This window comes from Antechinus flavipes, chromosome 2 (genome assembly GCF_016432865.1).
Source record: "Antechinus flavipes isolate AdamAnt ecotype Samford, QLD, Australia chromosome 2, AdamAnt_v2, whole genome shotgun sequence".
Lineage (NCBI taxonomy): Eukaryota > Metazoa > Chordata > Mammalia > Dasyuromorphia > Dasyuridae > Antechinus > Antechinus flavipes.
In genome coordinates, this window is record NC_067399.1 from 643,288,741 (window position 1) to 643,306,602 (window position 17,862).

Sequence of the window (17,862 nt, forward strand, 5' to 3'; positions counted from 1 at the left end):
GATTCTGACTTTTAATCCAGTCTGCTACACATTTATGTTTTATGGGAGAATTCATCCCATTTACATTTACAGTTAAAACTAGTAATTCTGTATTTCCTACCATCTTATTAACCCCAAATTATACTTTTCTCTTTCCTTTTTCCCTTTCCTTCCTCCCCAGTATTTTGCTTATGAGCATTACTTGCCTCAAGCAGTGCTATCCCTTTAGGGACCCTCCCCCTTTCTTGTACCTTTCCCCTACTATTTCTGTTTTCCTTCTATTTAGCCTATCCCTTCCCTTTTTGCCTCTCCCCTCCCACTTTTCGATCAGGTGAGAGAAGTTTCTCAGTGAAACCAAATATATCTAATATTCTTTCTTTGGGCCAAATCTGATGAGTAAGATTCACACAATATTCTTCACCCTCCCTTTTTTCCCTCAATTATAATAGGTTTTCTTTGCCTCTTCCTTAAATGTAATTTCCCTCATTTTACCTCCACTTTTACCCCTTTTTTGGTTACAATCCCCTTTCCACCTCTAGTTTCTTTTTTTATAACAGTAAAATCAAATTATACATGTATTCTTTATGTATACCCGCAACAGAAATAGTTCTCAAGAATTTTTTTCTTTTTACCTTTTTATGCTTCTTTTGAGTTCTATATTTGGAGGTCAAATTTTTTGTTTAGCTCTGGTCTTTTCATCAAAAATAAATAGAATTCACCAGTTTCATTGAATGTCCATCTTCTTTCCTGAGAAAATGCTCAGTTTATCAGGTAATTTATTCTTGGCTGCATTCCAAATTCCTTCACCTTTCAGAATATCAGATTCCAGGCCCTTAGATCCTTTAAAGTGGAAACTGCTAAATTCTGAGTAATTCTTATTGTGGCTCCTCATTATCTTAATTGGTGTTTTTCTGGCTGCTTGTAATATTTTTTTCTTGGTCCAATAGTTCTAAAATTTAGCCGCAATATTCCTTAGAATTTTAATTGACAGCTGGACAGTTCTCTTTGATGATTGCCTGAAAAAGTGTTTAGGCTCTTTTTTTCACCATGGATTTCAGAGAGTGAAATAATCCTAAGATTGTCTCTCCTAAATCTATTTTCCAGTTCAGTTGCTTTCCCAATCAGGTATTTTACATTTTTTCTATTTTTCTATTTTTTTATTTTTTTATTTTTTTGGTTTTGCTTGACTGATTTTTGTTGTCTCTTTGAATCATTCATTTCCATTTGTTCAGTTCTGAATTTTAGTGAATTATTTTCTTCATTTACTTTTTTTTAAAATTCTTTTGTAAATGTCCAATTGAATTTTTAAATGAGTTGTTTTGTTCTTTGAAATTTTTTTCCATTTCACAAACTGTTTTTTACGGAGTTACTTTCTTTTTCTGTTTCACAAATTCTGTTTTTTAAGGAGTTATTTTTTTTTTCTGTTTCACAAATTCTGTTTTTTAAGGAGTTTTCTTTTTCTGTTTTATAACAGTTTTTCTGGGAGTTGCTTTCTTTTTCCATTTTATCAAATCTATCTTTTAAAGAGTTATATGCCTTTTCCAAACCCTGTTGCAAATTTTTCATTTCCTTTCCCCAATTTTCTTCTAGCTCTTTTAAGATCCTTTTTGATTTCTCCTAGGAGAAACTTGTGTGATGGGGACCAGGTTATATTGCCTTTTGGGGCTTCATCTGGAGACAATCTGCCTTTAATCTTCTCAGGGTTTGAAATCTGTTCTTCTCTTTCACCATAAAAGCTGTCAATAGTCAGAGTCCTCTTTACTTTTTTACTCATTTTTTTAAAAGTTAAGATCTGCCTTTATGGAGCGGGAGATTTTCCAAGTGGCCATGGCTGTGCTGGGTCAGTGCTGACTCAGTCTTGGTGCTGGGTGGGTGTGGCCAGGTGCCATGAGAATCTGGCATTCCGGGGTTCACTATTAACCTTTGTGTTTGAGTTGGATGTTTTCTAACTTCTCTGGTGATCTACTGGTTTACAGGCTTCCAGCCAGGGCAGAGGGGCCAACACTGCTGTAGATTTCTCCCTGTAGATTCTCCACCATGGGAGTCCTCACCACCTGGGACTCTGAGCTTCTGCCCTGGCAACTGTACTCAGTTGAACATGCTGCCTGCCTCCTTCCCGTTTCCAATTGAAATAGACCTTTTCTGGCAATATTCAAAATTATCTAATGCTGGTAATTTGTTGCATTCCCAAGATCTGTGGATTCTGCTTATCTAGAGCTAATTCTGAGGATGGATTTTGTAATTAGTATGAGAGTTGTAGAGAAGCTCAGAAAGAAACATGTGTCATCTTTGCCACCTTGGCTCCATCCCCCAAAATCCTTCCTTAGTGTTTCTAGTGGAAACCAATTTTATGAAAAAATAACAATAAAATGGCTAAACCATTCATTAATTTGTTTTTAAAAAGCAAAGGAGCCAAATTAAGTATATTAAAAATGAGAAGTATAAATGCACCACCAATGTAGATAATTATTAAGAATTATTTTAGTGTTTCTAGTGGAAACCAATTTTATGAAAAAATAACAATAAAATGGCTAAACCATTCATTAATTTGTTTTTAAAAAGCAAAGGAGCCAAATTAAGTATATTAAAAATGAGAAGTATAAATGCACCACCAATGTAGATAATTATTAAGAATTATTTTGTCAATTGTACAGTAATAAACTGTCAATTTAAGTGAAATGATGAATATTTACATCATTTAAATAAGTTAAATTAAATTTACATCAAATATATTAAATTTAAATTCTAGACTAAAAGAAAAGGAAATAGGCTACTTAAATAATCCTATCTTAGGAAAATAAATTGAATGAGTCATCAATTGTAAATAAATTATTATTAAGGAGATTACAGAAATAATGTCACAAAGATCATACACAAAGATCAGGTGAAATTTATAAACAGAAATGCAGGGTTCATCCAGTAATGGGAAAACTATAAGCATAACTGGCCATAATAGGAAAGAAACACCACAATTACATGCTTATAACAATACATACAGAAAATACAAAATCTATTCATATTAACATATTAAAAACACAAGAATAAATGGAATCTTTTAGAAACGATAAGCAATATCTATTCAAAACCTAGAGCAAAACATCTTTCATGGGGGTACATTAGGAGCCTTCCCAGTAAGATCAGGGGATTAAACAAGGATGCCCATCATTACCACTATTACTCAATATTGTATTAGAAATGCTAGTAATTTAGCAATAAGAAAACAAAATGAAACAAAAGGAATAAGAACAGGCAATTAGGCAAGTATCATTTTCTGCAGGAATGACAGTATAGTTAAGAACCCTAAAGAATCAACTAAAATACTACTTGAAACAATTAACTTTAGTAAAGTTGGAAGATATAAACCCACATAAATAATTAGCCAAGAAAAGATAGAAACAGAAATTCTACTTAAAATAACTATAGAAAATGTAAAATACTTGGGAGTCTACCTGCCAAGATAAACCCAGGGACTATACAAATACAATTACAAAACATTCTTCACACAAATAGCTGGTACATTAGATACATTAGATAGATACCAGCAGTACATTAGTATCTCAGTATTTCTACCTCCCTATCAGCATTTGTCATTTTCCTTTTTTGTCATGTTAGCTAATCTGATAGATGTAAGGTGGTTCAGAGTTGTTTTAATTTCCATTTCTCGAATCATTAGAGATTTACAGCATTTTTTCCTGTATAATTATAGATAGCTTTATTTTCTTTATTGAACACTGTTCACATCCTTTGACAAGATCTTCTTTCAGAAGAGTTTGTGGACAATAAAAGTTATTAAAAGCCAAAAAAAAAAAGAAGATAAATAATAAAAGAAAGTCTCTCTCTATACACACACATAAAATCAATGTATTTTTATGGGGCCAAAGAACAGAAACAAATTGATGTCATTCCATGGCTTAAAAACTATAATACATTAATTTAATGGAATATTACTATGCTCTAACAATTGACAAATATGATGAATATGGAATATGGACAATCAGGAAAGCTTACATGAAATGATTCAGAGGAAAGTAAATGGAACCAATAAAATAATACACACTACATATGAAACTCATACAACAATGTAAAGTATCAATACCCAAAAAAATTCAAAAGTGAATATTGTAAAACTATACAGGAGAAACATGATCTCAAAGAAAAAATATGAGAAAATACCTCCACAGAAAAAAGAGGTCCAAGAATACGGAACACTGAATATTTGTTCAGATATTTTTTACTGTACTAATTAATTTTGTTGATTTTTTTCCCTTCCTGTTTTTATTTTAAAATATTCTTTTATATGTGATTGTCCTCTAGAAGCAGATAAGGGAAAGATATTCGGAGATATTGTCTACATTATAACAACAATATATAAGAATTATTGAAATAAAAAAAAATCTATGAAAGAGACTTAGATGTAGCTGTAGTCTCATGTCTTCCATAATAGTTTTTTTTTAAATTGCTTACTGTGCTACCACAATTTAACAATTCTAATCATTTGGTAAACCAAATCGAATCAGCAGTGACAACAAGGGAAAAGAGTAACATCACATGTAAGAATAAAAGCCATTCCCCAATTAATAAGTGGTCAAAGAATATATAAACAGGCAGTTGTATTTTATTTCATTTAAAAATTTATATCTAGCTCAATTTTATTTAAAGTTCTGAATTCTTATTTCTTTCTCTCCCTTTCTCTATTAAGGCAAGAAAAAACAAAACCCATTACAAATACACCTAGTCATGTAAAATAAATTCCTGAATTAATCATGTCCAAAAGAAAAAGAAAAATATTTCAGTTTGTACTCTGAATATATCGGCTGTCAATGTAGAGGTAGACAACATATTTCATCATGAGTTCTTTGAAAATACAGTTGGTCATTTTGTTAATTAGATTTTAGCATACTAGTATTTGCTTACATTCAGATACCACAATTTGTTCAACCATTCCCCAACTGACAAACAACCCCACACAGTTTCCAACTCTTTGCTAACACAAAAAGGCTGCTATAAATATTTGTGCAAATATGGGTCATCTTCCGATTTCTTTTAATTTTTTGAAGTATAGATATAGAAACAGTATACCTGGGTCAAACTATGCAAAATTTAACAGCTTCTGGCCCATAATTCCAAGTTCATAGGTAGTATTCTATGGAAGAAATCCAATCCAAATTACTACAAATTGAAGAATGGCAAATTAAAGCTAATCAAGTTCTGCTTCACACCTTTTATGATTGACAGCTAACCAAAAGAATAAAATGATAAATGTTGGTAGAGTTGTAAGAAAGAGTTACATTCATGCACTAATGATGAAGTTGTCTGTGAAGTGGATCAACTATGCTAGAGATGGAACTCACTGATGCTTCACATTGATGTCTTAATGTATTTTTGAAACCATGTGGCTACAAAATAATTGTCCTAAAACAGTAGCCTTTGGTAACTTCTATGCCTTTATAAGCGTATTTAACACTAAGAAACAGTTCTTTCCAACTTTTTATAGTATTACCGAAAACAGAAAATACCAACTAATTGATTCAGAGTCCACTAATGAAATCTGAAACATATAATTTATTCCACACTGATTTGACTAGAGTAACTAAAATCAAAATGAATAAAGCATTATAAAATGTTCTACTTGCAAAGAGGAAACTAATTTCCTCTTCCTTGAATATCTGAAGTTTATAGTTTATATAATTCTATTTCTATAGCATCAATGTGCTCCCATCAATGATAATCACTTAAGTCATAAAATCTCATTAAAATATGCCATCTTACAGTGCTCAAATTGACTTGCTTAGCAGGCTGGTCAACTTTTTTTTTTTTTTTTTGCCTAATTATTGTGGTAGGCAGTAATGAAAGCTCTTTCACTAAACATTCATGATGAAAAATAGAAAATTAATAATTGGTAGTTCCTTCAAATATAAAGGAAAAATAAAACTGATTTGTAAATAATCTCAGAATGTGAATAAATATGCAGTGATTACAGGAATAATGTTAAGAAAATAAATTAAAAACCTAGAAAACTAGAGGATTTGTTACAGTTATATAAAAATTGGGGCAGAAAGGGTGGGGAGAGAGAAGAATACTTATTCAAATAATTTTTGAGTTTTGCATGTTCTACCACCTACAATAAAGTAAATTAGACATAATAAAAATGAAGTTAAAATTTTCCATATATGTCATATTTAAAGCATGTCCATTTTTAAGCATGGCATAGAAAAGTTTTCAGAATCAATGGTATGCAAAGTGATACATTTAATATTCTGTAACATGAAATTTATTATTTTAAAATGCTACCCAAACATTTAATTGGTAAATTTTTAATTGCCTTATTTATGTGTTTATTTATTTTTCAATAGTATTTTTTTAATTGCATGTAAAAACAGTTTTCAACATTTATTCTTGTAAGATTTTAAGTTCCAAATTTTCTTTTTTCCCCTCTGTCCTTTATCTTCCTCCTTCCCAAGACAGCGAGCAATCTAATATAGGCTATACATGTGCAATCATTTTAAATACATTTCCATGTTATTCATTCTGTGAAAGAAAAATCAGAACAAAAGGAAAAACCACAAGAAATAAAAAGCAAAAAAATAAAAAACAGCAAAAATAGCATGTTTCAATCTGCATTCAGTCTCCGTACTTCTTTCTCTGGATGCAGATGGCATCTTCCAACCCAATCTATTAGAATTGTCCTGGATCAATGCGTTGCTGAGAAGAGCCAAGACTATTATAGTCGATCTGATGTTACTGTGTATAATGATCTCCTAGTTTTCCTCATTTCACTCAGCAACAGTTCATGTAAGTCTCTCCAGGCTTCTCTAAAACCATCCTGATCACAGAACAATAATATTCCATAACATTCATATACCATAACTTATTCAGCCATTCTCCAACTGATAGGCATCCACTCAGTTTCCAGTTCCTTGCCACCACAAAAAGAGCTGTTACAAACATCCTTGCACATGTGGATCCTTTCCCTCCTCTATGATCTCCTTGGGATATATAGACCCAGAAGTGACACTGTTTCACCTTAATCTCTGAATACATTTCTCCTGTACCAAGAATTTAAAAAGAAAGGGCCAAGCTTGATGGTAATTACATTGCATTAAATTTCAGGTTTTTTGGTTTTTTCCATTTATATTGTTTTAGTTGTTGTATTTGATGTTTGCCCAATTCTACTGCACTCAAAATCAGTTCATGTAAGTCTTCCTACACTTCTCTGAGTTCTGCATATTCACTGTGTACCAATGAATTTAATTCACAGACATTTCATAACTGCCTCCTGTTATTTTCAGCCCTGTCCCAAGTGGTATAAGAGATGCATATATGCCTCTATAAGACATTCAAGATCTTGTTTTTCTACTTCTCTTAATATCATTACTTCCTAGTCCTTTCTTTGGCTACTATGGAGTACAGCTCTTACATTACTGGTTTGTGAATTGGCACAAAAGATCTAGATCCTGTGCTGGTTTTATTTGCCGTCTATGTCAAAGACGCGAAACACATATGTTCAGCTTTGTTTATATGCTTCATTTTCTTGTATGTATTTTCAAACAGAGGAAAAAAGAATATAAGACAGAATATAATTCTAAAAAATAGAATATAAGACAGTAAGATTGACTTTAATTCCTGGCAAAATTCTAAAACGTATTATTAATGTACTATTTGGTGAAGTTCTAGAAAAGTAAGTGGTCATCACAAAAAATAAACAATATTTGTATATTTTTAGTTTGCAAAGCATTTTATATCTATATATACATACACAAGCACATGCAAAATACCTTATTTTATCCTTAAAATATTCCTGTGAGAATCCCTATTTTACAGATTAACAAACTAAGGCACCTAGAGATCAAATGACAACAATTTCCAGGAAATAGAGAATTTAAATAACTATATCTCAGAAAAAGTAATTGAACAAACCATAACTGAACTCCCTTGGAAAAAATATACCAGTGTCAGATGTATTTACAAATGAATTGTACTAAAATACAAAGAACAACTAATTACAGCACTAAATAAATCTTTAAAAATAAAAAAGCAGGGCCCTACAAAATCTCTCCTTTGATACAAATATGTTAATAATGTAATGATACAAATATATTATTAATAGCAGAGTCAAAAGGAAGAAAGAAAACAACAACCCAATATTCCAACTGAGCTGTGCTGTACTCAATATGCCAACAAATTTGGAAAATTAAACAATGGCTACTAGATTGAAAAAGATCAGTTTATATTCCAATCCTAAAAAGGGCAATGCCTAGGAATGATCAAATTACCAAATGATTGCATTCATTTCACATACTAGCAAGGTTATATTTAAGATTTTGAAAACTAAGTTTCAATTACACATGAACTGAGGATAACCAATAGAGCAGGATGGTTTTCAAAGAGGCAGAGAAACTAGAGACCAAATTTCCAACACTTTCTGGATTACAGAGAAAGCAAGGAAGGTCCAGAAAAGCATCTACTTCTGCAACATTAACTACATTAAAGCCGCTATGTCGATCATAAAAAATATGGCAAATCCTCAGAGATGAGAATACTAGATCATCTTGTTCCTCTCCTAAGGAATCTGAATGTTAGTTAAGTAGTAACAGTTAAGAGTTGAACATGGAACAACTGACTGGTTTAAGATTAATAAAGGAATATGACAAGACTGTTTTAACTTATATGCAGAGTACATTACCTAAAGTGCCAGCTGGGTGAATCAAAAGCCAGAATTAAGTTGATCAGAAAAATATCAACAATCTCAGATATGTGGATAGCACTCTGATGGCAGAAAATGAAGGAGAATTAAGAAGCTTCTTGATGAAGGTGAAAGATGAGAGTGTAAAAAATCTAAGATCATGGCCAGCAGTGTCATCACTTCCTGGCACATTAAAGGAGAAGAAATGGAAGCAGTGTCAGATTTTATTTTCTTGGGCTCAAAGGTCACTGCAGACAGTGACTAAAGCCATAAAATTAAAAGACTTGTTCTTTGGAATGAAAGCTGTGACGAATCTGAACAGCATACTAAAAAGCAGAAACATCACCTTGCCAACGAAGGTCCATAGAGTCAAAACTAGAGTCCCCCCCCCATGTGTTTGTGAAAGTGGGGCTACGAGGAAAGCTGAGAGCTGCAGAATCGACACTCTTGAGAATCCCTAGGAGAGGAAGGAGACTCTTTAAAGAAATCAATTCAGGCTAATCACTGGAAGGTCATATACAGAAACTGAAGCCTAAACACTTTGGCCACATAATGTGAAGATGGGACTCATGGGAAAAGATCCTAATGTTGGCAAAGAGTGAAGGCAAAAGGAAAAGGGCACAGCAAAGGATGAGGCAGATAGACAATGACATAAGAAGCAACGAATATGAACTTGGACAGCCTCCAAAAGAGAGTAAAGTACAGAAGGGCCCGACGGGCCAGGTCAAACATGACTAAACAATGAACAAACACCCCTACAACGGAGGGTAGAAGCCATAATCACCCTCTGACCACTCAGCCCATTGATCCAAGCGGGAACTGGAAAGTGACAACAGAGAGTGACACACTCCGAGAACACAGATCACCACTGGCTCTGCCTGCCCTTTCTGCGCCTCGGGGTCCATCTCCTCCCATGAGTTACGTTGCTCTGACTGCTCCTGTTCTTCCTCAGAATTCCTCACTGGTTATAGGCTGCTGTGACATAATTCATCACCAGCCCCGCCACCATCATCACTTTCTCACAAGAAGGAGAAAGACTATTACAGACATTCTTTAAAGAACAGGATAAACAGATCAAAAACCTATGCAAACTCTTCTGGAATAAGCAGAACTCATTTAATCTAACAATGGCAAAAAGATTTATGATGGCAATTTAGAACCAGGTTAGTGCTACTAGAAATTACAGGAGGGTTATCCTTAAGAAGCCCAGACACAGTGGTCCATGCAAAGGATGCAAGGAAATAGAGGTAACCAGGCACTACATAGCTGCAGGCTTCAACAATATAGTAACTACCAAACACTTCACAAGAAATGGTCTGGGGGCTTGATTTATATTTTAGAAGCTCACTTACCTTCTAAGAAATGACAAACAAAAAATCCCAAAAAATATCCTGCAGAACTCTACCAATTAACTAACTTGTATTGAAACCAGAGCATGGAAATAAACTGTTTTCCTCATCCTGTCTACTATTGGAGTTTGTTACTAAAGATGATTTCAGGGAGCCTAGAGAAGAGCTTAAATAGTAATCCTTTCATTCAACTGCAAAAAAGCAGTTATTTTGTGTACACAACTAAAAAACAGCATAATGACTTATCCCAATCTTTTTTTATGAACTCCACTGAACAAGATGAGGAGGATTTTACAACAGTGGCATTAACCATAATAATAACAGAGGTACAAAGGCACAGTGAACAGCAGACCTGATTTGGAGCCCAAAGTCCTGGCTTCAAATCTTGCCTCTAACACATACTGGCTATGTGACTAAGCAAATCTATGCACTTTCCTCAATTGTAGAGAGCATGCCAACCCAGCATGAGTAGATGGAGTTTCCTCACGAAGGGAATTCATCATATCAGTAAAATCATAGGTCAAGTCCTTATTTCTAGTAATAGTAGCGACTATAACTGTCAGAACTGATCAGGATAGTATTTTTAAAACTTGTGAAGCATTCTGCATGCATTATAAAAATCAAGACTGATACAAAGCTAAGATAACTTAAAAATATGTTTATCATGAGACACTGATAACTAAACTTACCAGTAAGGTTGATCCTTGAGAGATGAAGAAATGACCTGATACAACTATGGTGAGAACAAGAGAACCAGATTTATCATTAGAATCAAATACCTACAAAAAAGAGAGAGAGACAAAAAAAGAGAAGATAAGAAAGACAGTTATGATATGATGGAAAATACCCACATTGTTTCCTTCTTTATTTATGACTCTTCATTCATGAATGGCTATCTTTTTTCAAGATAGTATGGATTCCCAAATGTCTGAGTATTGCAACCTATAGTCTTTATTCTGTTCTTAACATCTAAAAGGCATAAAAGAATTTCCAATAATAAACTTTCTTTTATAAATTTTTATTGATTTATTGATTTGTACACTGCTTAGATTTCTTCCTAAATTTCTCCTTGTTCCTCTTAGAGAGAATAATACATATAAAGACTTTTTTTAAAAGGAGGAATAGAAAAAAAAATTAGCAAAACAAGAAAAACAAAAGCTGCTTACATTCTAAGGGAGGGAGGAACATTTAAAGGAAGCTTAAAAGTGAAAGAGTTGAGGAAATATAAAGGTACCCAGTGCAATGGAAATGGTAGAGGAAGTCCAGAGTTCAGCTTAGAGGGAAATTAGACATAATTTGGCCTCAGTAACTGTCCTAAAATGGAGATTCTGCAAAATTCTACTGAAGCACTATAAGCCACCAAGGTCAAGAATACTTTTGATTTGTGAATTCAAAGAGTTGTTATGAGCTTCTAGGATGATGGAATTTCTGGGGCATGGTAAAGAAAATTCTGAGGTTAAGTCATGAGAACAACGAGTTAACAATTTTCAATTTTTCTTTTGAAAACTATTTCTTTGTAACCTTTAATTACATAAGCTATTAAGAAATAGGTTTTGATTATATTTACAAATTTTATATGTGTATATACACACATTCATATACATACACATACATAGTAACACTCATACATACACATACATCTGTCTATATATTTGAATAGCCAACTTACATGAGAAAAATGTTTGCGTTCTTATTCTAGATGCATCTTATTTGTGCAAAACTTTTTCAAGTTCATAATTCATAAAAAAGTTAAACACTTAGCAAAATTATCTATCGTATTTTGGATTTTACTATATAGAAATGATTCCTTTCTGTGCGTTTCCTTATAACTTGCAACTTTATTGCATGATGTCTTAAATTGTTTCTTTATTGGTTCCCTAGGATTTTCTCTATTTTTAAAAATTCCATTTTATTTTATTTTCAGCACAGAATTCTCTCCTTTCTACCACCTCATTTGGAAAAGCAAAAAAATAAAAAATAAAAACCATTATAAATCAATCAGTAAACATTACTCACCTATTATGTGCTAGCTACTATGCTAAGCCTTGGTAATGACAAAAGATGCAAAAGACAGTCTGTGTTCTCAAAGTTTACAATCTAATAGAGGAAACAACACATGAACAAACATATACAAAGCAAGTTACATAAATAGGAAGCAATTAAAAGAGAGAATTAAAGAGAAGTTAGGAAAGATTTCCTGTGGAAGATGGGATTCTTGTTGGGACTTAAAGACAGGGAGTCAAAGTGGAGAGGACAGTGTTCCAGATATAGGGGACAACCAGAGATAAAGCCTAGAGCCTAGCCAAGCAAAACAAATTCCCACATTAACAATGTGTACACACACAGCCCCTCTTATTCTGCCCTCCAACACCTTCACTTTCCTATCTGAAAGTGGCTAGCATATTTCATCATTAGTTCTCTGGAATTATAATTGGTTACTGTAATAATCACAGTTGCTAAAACTTTCAAAGTTGTCTTTACAATATGCTTATTCTGGTTTTGCTCACTTCATTTTGCACAGTTCTTCCCACTTTTCTCTAAAACCATTCCCTTCATCATTTCTTACAGTATAATAATTCATCACATTCGTACACCATAATTTGTTCAGCCACTTTGCAAATGATGGGCATTCCCTGAATTTCCAAGTCTTTGCTACCATGAAAACATCTGTTATAAATATTTTTGTACCAGTTCCAACTGTTCAGTGATGAAGAAAGCCATATACACCCAGAGAGAGGCCTGTGGGAACTGATTATAGACCATAACATAGTGTTTTCACTGTTTCTGTTAATGTTTGCTTGCATTTTGTTTTCCTTCTCAGGATTTTTTTTTCTAGATTCTATTTTTCTTATGTGGCAATATAACTGTATAAATATGTATGTGTATGTATAGATAGATAGATAAACAGATAGATAGATTGGATTTAACATATATTTTAACACATTTAACATGTATTGGACTACCTGCCACCTAGGGAAAGGGTGGAGGGTAGGAGGGGAAAATTTGGAACAGAAGGTTTTGCAAGGATCAATGGTGAAAAATTACCCATGCATGTGTTTTGTAAATAAAAAACTATAATAAATAAATAAATGTTTTGGTATATATGGGTCCTTTTCTTCTATTTTAGGGTATAGATCTCTTTAGGATATAGATCTAGTATCAATATTGCCAAGTAAAGGGTATTGTAAAGTTTAATAGTTTTTTGGGCTTAGTTCCAAAATATTGCCCAGAATGATCTAATTAGTTCACCGGTACAACAACTGTATATTAATGTGGCTATTTTCCCACAGCCTCTCCAGCATTTGTCGTTTTTCTTTTCTGTCAAATTTGTCAATCTGATGGGTGTAAGAATTGTTTTTATTTGCATTTTTCTTAATTTTTAGTGATTTGGAGCATTACCCCCCCAATAGCTATTGATAGACTGACAGCTTCGATTTCTTCCTCTGAAAACCATCTGTTCATAGCCTTAACCATTTATCAACCAAGAAATGGCTTATTCTTATAAATTCTTATTAATTTATGATCTTAGTGTTATTCTTATATTCTTATAATTCTCCTAAACTTAAATGTGTTCCATATATGTATTAGAAATAAGGCACTTAATAGATAAAACTTGCTGCAAAGATTTTTCCAGTTTCTTGCTTTTAATTTTAGCTGCACTGTTATATTTGTGCAAAAGCTTTTAAAACTTTATATAACCAAAATTATCCATTTTTACCTCCTAAGGATCTCTCTATCTTTTGTTTTGTAATAAAAGTCTTCCCCTATGTATAGATCTGACTGGTAATTTCTTCTATGATCCCCTAATTTACTTATGGTGCTAAGCTTGTCTAAACATCTAAATCATAGATACATTTGGGGCTTACTGTAAAATGCTGATCTATCACCTAGTTTCTGCCAGACTGTTTTCTAGTTTTCCCAATAGGTTTTTTTTTTTTTTTTGTCAAATAATGAGTTCTGATTTTCATTTATAATCCATTATAAATTTATAAGAATACAAGCCAGTCTCCAACTGATAAGTGGTCAAAGGATATGAACAGATAACTTCCAGATCAAGAAATTAACACTATTTCCAGTTATATGAGAAGATGCTCTAAATCACTATTGACCAGAGAAATGCAAATTAAGATAACTCTGAAGTAGCAATCTCAGACTAAGATGACAGGAAAAGACAAGGACAAATGTTGGCAGGAATGTGGAAAACTGGGACACTGATGCATTGTTGGTGGAATTGTGAAGGGATCCAACTGTTCTGGAGAGCAATTTGGAATTATGTGCAAAAAGTTATCAAACTGTGCATACCCCTTGACCCAGCAGTGATCCTACTGGGCCTATATCCCAAAAATCTTAAAGGAGGAAAAAGACCCAACAGGTACAAAAATGTTTGTGGCAGCCCTTTTTATAGTGGCAAGAAACTGGAAATTGAATGTATGCCAATCAACCGGAGAATGGCTGGATAAGTTAGGGTATATGAATGTTATGGAATATTATTGTTCTGTAAGAAAGAACCAGCAAGATGAATATAGAAAGGGTTGGAGAGACATGAATTGATGCTGAGTGAAGTGAACAGAACCAAGAGAACACTGTACATGGCAACAAGATTATACAATTATCAATTCTGATGGATGTGGCTCTTTTCAATAATGAAGTGATTCAAGCCAGTTCCAATGATCTTTTTTTTTTTTTTAAATTGATAGAACTCATGCCAGGGTAATTTTTTACAGCATTATCCCTTGCATTCACTTCTGTTCCGATTTTTCCCCTCCCTCCCTCCACCCCCTCCCCCAGATGGCAAGCAGTTCTTTACATGTTGAATAGGTTACAGTATATCCTAGATACAATATATGTGTGCAGAACTGAACAAGTATAACTGGACAAGATCAGGGGAACTACAGCTACAACATTTTTACCATTCTTCACAGAATGGAAAGTAGTTATTAAGGTCACATTATTATCTAATTACATAAACTTAATAGCTCAGACTGCTCAGCAGATAAACATCTACACTTGTCTCTTTATCTACTAGGCGCTTGGAATTTTCATTCTGATTTAATACCAAATTCCTACATACCATGATAATGGTAAAGCTTATATCTGTGGTTTCTTCATTTGTTGGTTAAGGAAAGTCCTTATGCTAATACATGTAGGCACCTCTGAAATTTTTAGTTTCACAAAGTTATCTGGGACATTGAGAGATTAAGCAACTTATTCTGGATGGCTGGTAAGTCTTGAGCCATTAGCTCTCTATTCAATACACTGCCAGAGACCGTGTCCTTGGGATCAGAGAGCTACATGCCCTGGGAATCAAAGAGCAAAGAAGAATACACTTTCCCACACATTCTGAAACTAGTCATCCCTAACTCCTGAGACAAGATAATGTGTGTTCCAGGAAATTGGCCCTATCAGCCCAGGTGCGAGATAGCGACCAGGCTCCAGGATGTCTGCCATACATCTGGTGTAACATTCCTTTTACTTTGCAACCCCCCATTCAGAAATGTATATAACTGGACTCTCTTCACTCATTAAACTGAGACTTTGTTTCACCCCAACTGGTCTCCCTCCTCATTTCTAACCCCATTACTTTTCAGGCATAGCCTTACAGACAAATGCCAGCCTCAGGGCCCACACTCTGATGACCTGCAGGACGGGTCAATACACCACACTGTCTCTTTTGCTCTTGGTATTGCAGGATTCTCTAAAAAAAAAATACAAGTGAGATGTAAGAAAATCCCATAACACCCTAAAATAGTACTCAAATGAAGGATGACTGTAATCATAGAGACCAGAAGGAAGTCAAGCAGGCTAGGAGCTGGAGATGGGTAAATTTCTGATAGGGAAGGACAGATCTCTGCTTCAGATTTGGACAGATCTACTTCCCCACTCTCCCATCTTTCACATAACCTTCCTATTTTATTTTATCCTACCTCTACTTTAGCCCTGCCAAGTTAGGGGAGGGCTTTGTGAGGGTCAAATGATCTGGAGGACATTGGACTTCCTATATTCTATCAGCATCCTAGCTGCATCTCCAGGTTAGCTGACAGCAGGGTCTGTATCGGGAACAAAGTATAGATGGATATAAGATTCTTGATGTTCAAGGAACTTTATGAGACCCTTATAAATGGAAAGAAGGGGATTTCTAGTAAGCCAGAGCTGTGAGTTACCTCTGTGTCACCCTGTTTCTTTAGGCTTGAGCCCACTTTTCCTTAGAATATATGATTTTGTAGGAGAGTAGGTCACAGACTTTTGGGGAAGGGGATGTTTATACCCATTGTTCTCACTGAACTATCCTTTCTAAATTTCTAACAATTCATTGTGATGACAGCGTATTTAAAATCAGCCGGAGTCAGGAACTCAGGTTAAAGGAAAAATTTTCAATCTTTATTCTCAGTAGAGGTGAAGAAGGATTACGATAGCAATATGGGCAGCTGCATAGGAAGCCAGCTAGCAGAGGTGAAGGGGGATTGCAGGTGAAAAGAGGATCGGAGGTGAAGGGTGGTCTCCATAGCAATGAGAGCAGCTGTGACAAGACGCCAGCCAGCAGTCTCTCTTTCCGCTTCCCTTTTCCACTCCCCTGCCTCCACCCACCAAAAACGTCATTTCCCATACAACACATCAGGACTTGCACAAAGAGTGGGCAGGGGCCATTCTTTCTCCAAGCATATATATTAATAGAGTATGGTCCAATTACTATTTAGCCTCATGTGCTTGGGACCTCAGTGCATCAACTCAAGCCTCAGTCCATTACAATTCATCAATCACCCTTGTTTTCCTTCTTCTAACTCCCTATCTGTATTATGAAGACATGATCACAAGTTTCAAAACTAGGAGGGAATTCACCCCACCTACTTCATTTCACAGATGAGGAAAGTGAAAACTTAATTGATTTGTTCAAGGTCACACAACAAATGGCTATATCAGGATATGAACAGATCCCTCTAATTCCAAATTTAAAACCTTCAATTATATCATGATTTTTGACAGTTTCAAGAGAAAGAAGTAAGGAGAAGAAATAATACTCAAATGTCTCTGTTTTGCTGCATGTGAGAAAACTAGCTAGAAATTCAGTCGGGGACAAAGTTAGACTATTGTTAGAACTACAACTGTACATCACCCATGTTCTCAATTATTCTAAGATAGTCAACTCTAATAACATCCTTTTTCATTCCCTTTCAAATAAAATGTACTTAAGTTTTTATTTGTCACACATATTTAATTTTATCAATTGCATTCTTTATTTTTCAATTAAATTCAAAAAATGAGCACTTATTTCCCTTATTTCCACCTCTATCCCAATGAAAAAGAAAGAAAAATACAAAATTCTTGTAACAAAAATATATAGATGAGCAAAACAAATTCCTATATCAGCAAATACATAGTGGGCATGGCCAAAATTGTGTCTCATTCTATATATTTAATCTTTAAACTTTTCAACAGGAAATGGGAAGTTTCATTATCAATCCTTTGGAATCATGGTTGAACACTGAGTTGATCAGAACTAAATCATTTTACAATGTCATTATAGTATAAATTGTTATTTACCTTGTACTCTGCATCATTCAAATTTTCATTTACTCAAAGACTTCTGGATAAGAGCAACTACTGCTTTTTCAATAGATGCAGAACTAAAAAACTAACAGTTTTTCTCAGCTAGCCAAAATAGGTCTCTCGGCTTCAAAAGTTTCACTAACAAGGTTCTCTGTCCTACTACAACCAGCCTGTTTATGGCAATAAGAATCTTGGCCATCAAAGGATCACAGAGTCATTTATATGGTTGGGACTACAAGATACAAACATTACTAGCTGAAATTGTCCAGTTGGGTGTGAACACAGATATACTAGACTTCAGGTCCA

At 34.1% G+C, this 17,862-nt stretch overlaps 1 protein-coding gene across 1 annotated transcript in view; it reads right to left on the minus strand.

Annotated features, from left to right (window-relative positions):
- Positions 1-17,862, minus strand: part of REC114 (REC114 meiotic recombination protein) — a 101,100-nt gene that overhangs the window by 68,946 nt on the left and 14,292 nt on the right. The window contains exon 2 of the mRNA XM_051982330.1: positions 10,701-10,790. Coding sequence (XP_051838290.1) covers positions 10,701-10,790 — 90 coding nt within the window. The remainder of the gene's footprint in view (positions 1-10,700; positions 10,791-17,862) is intronic.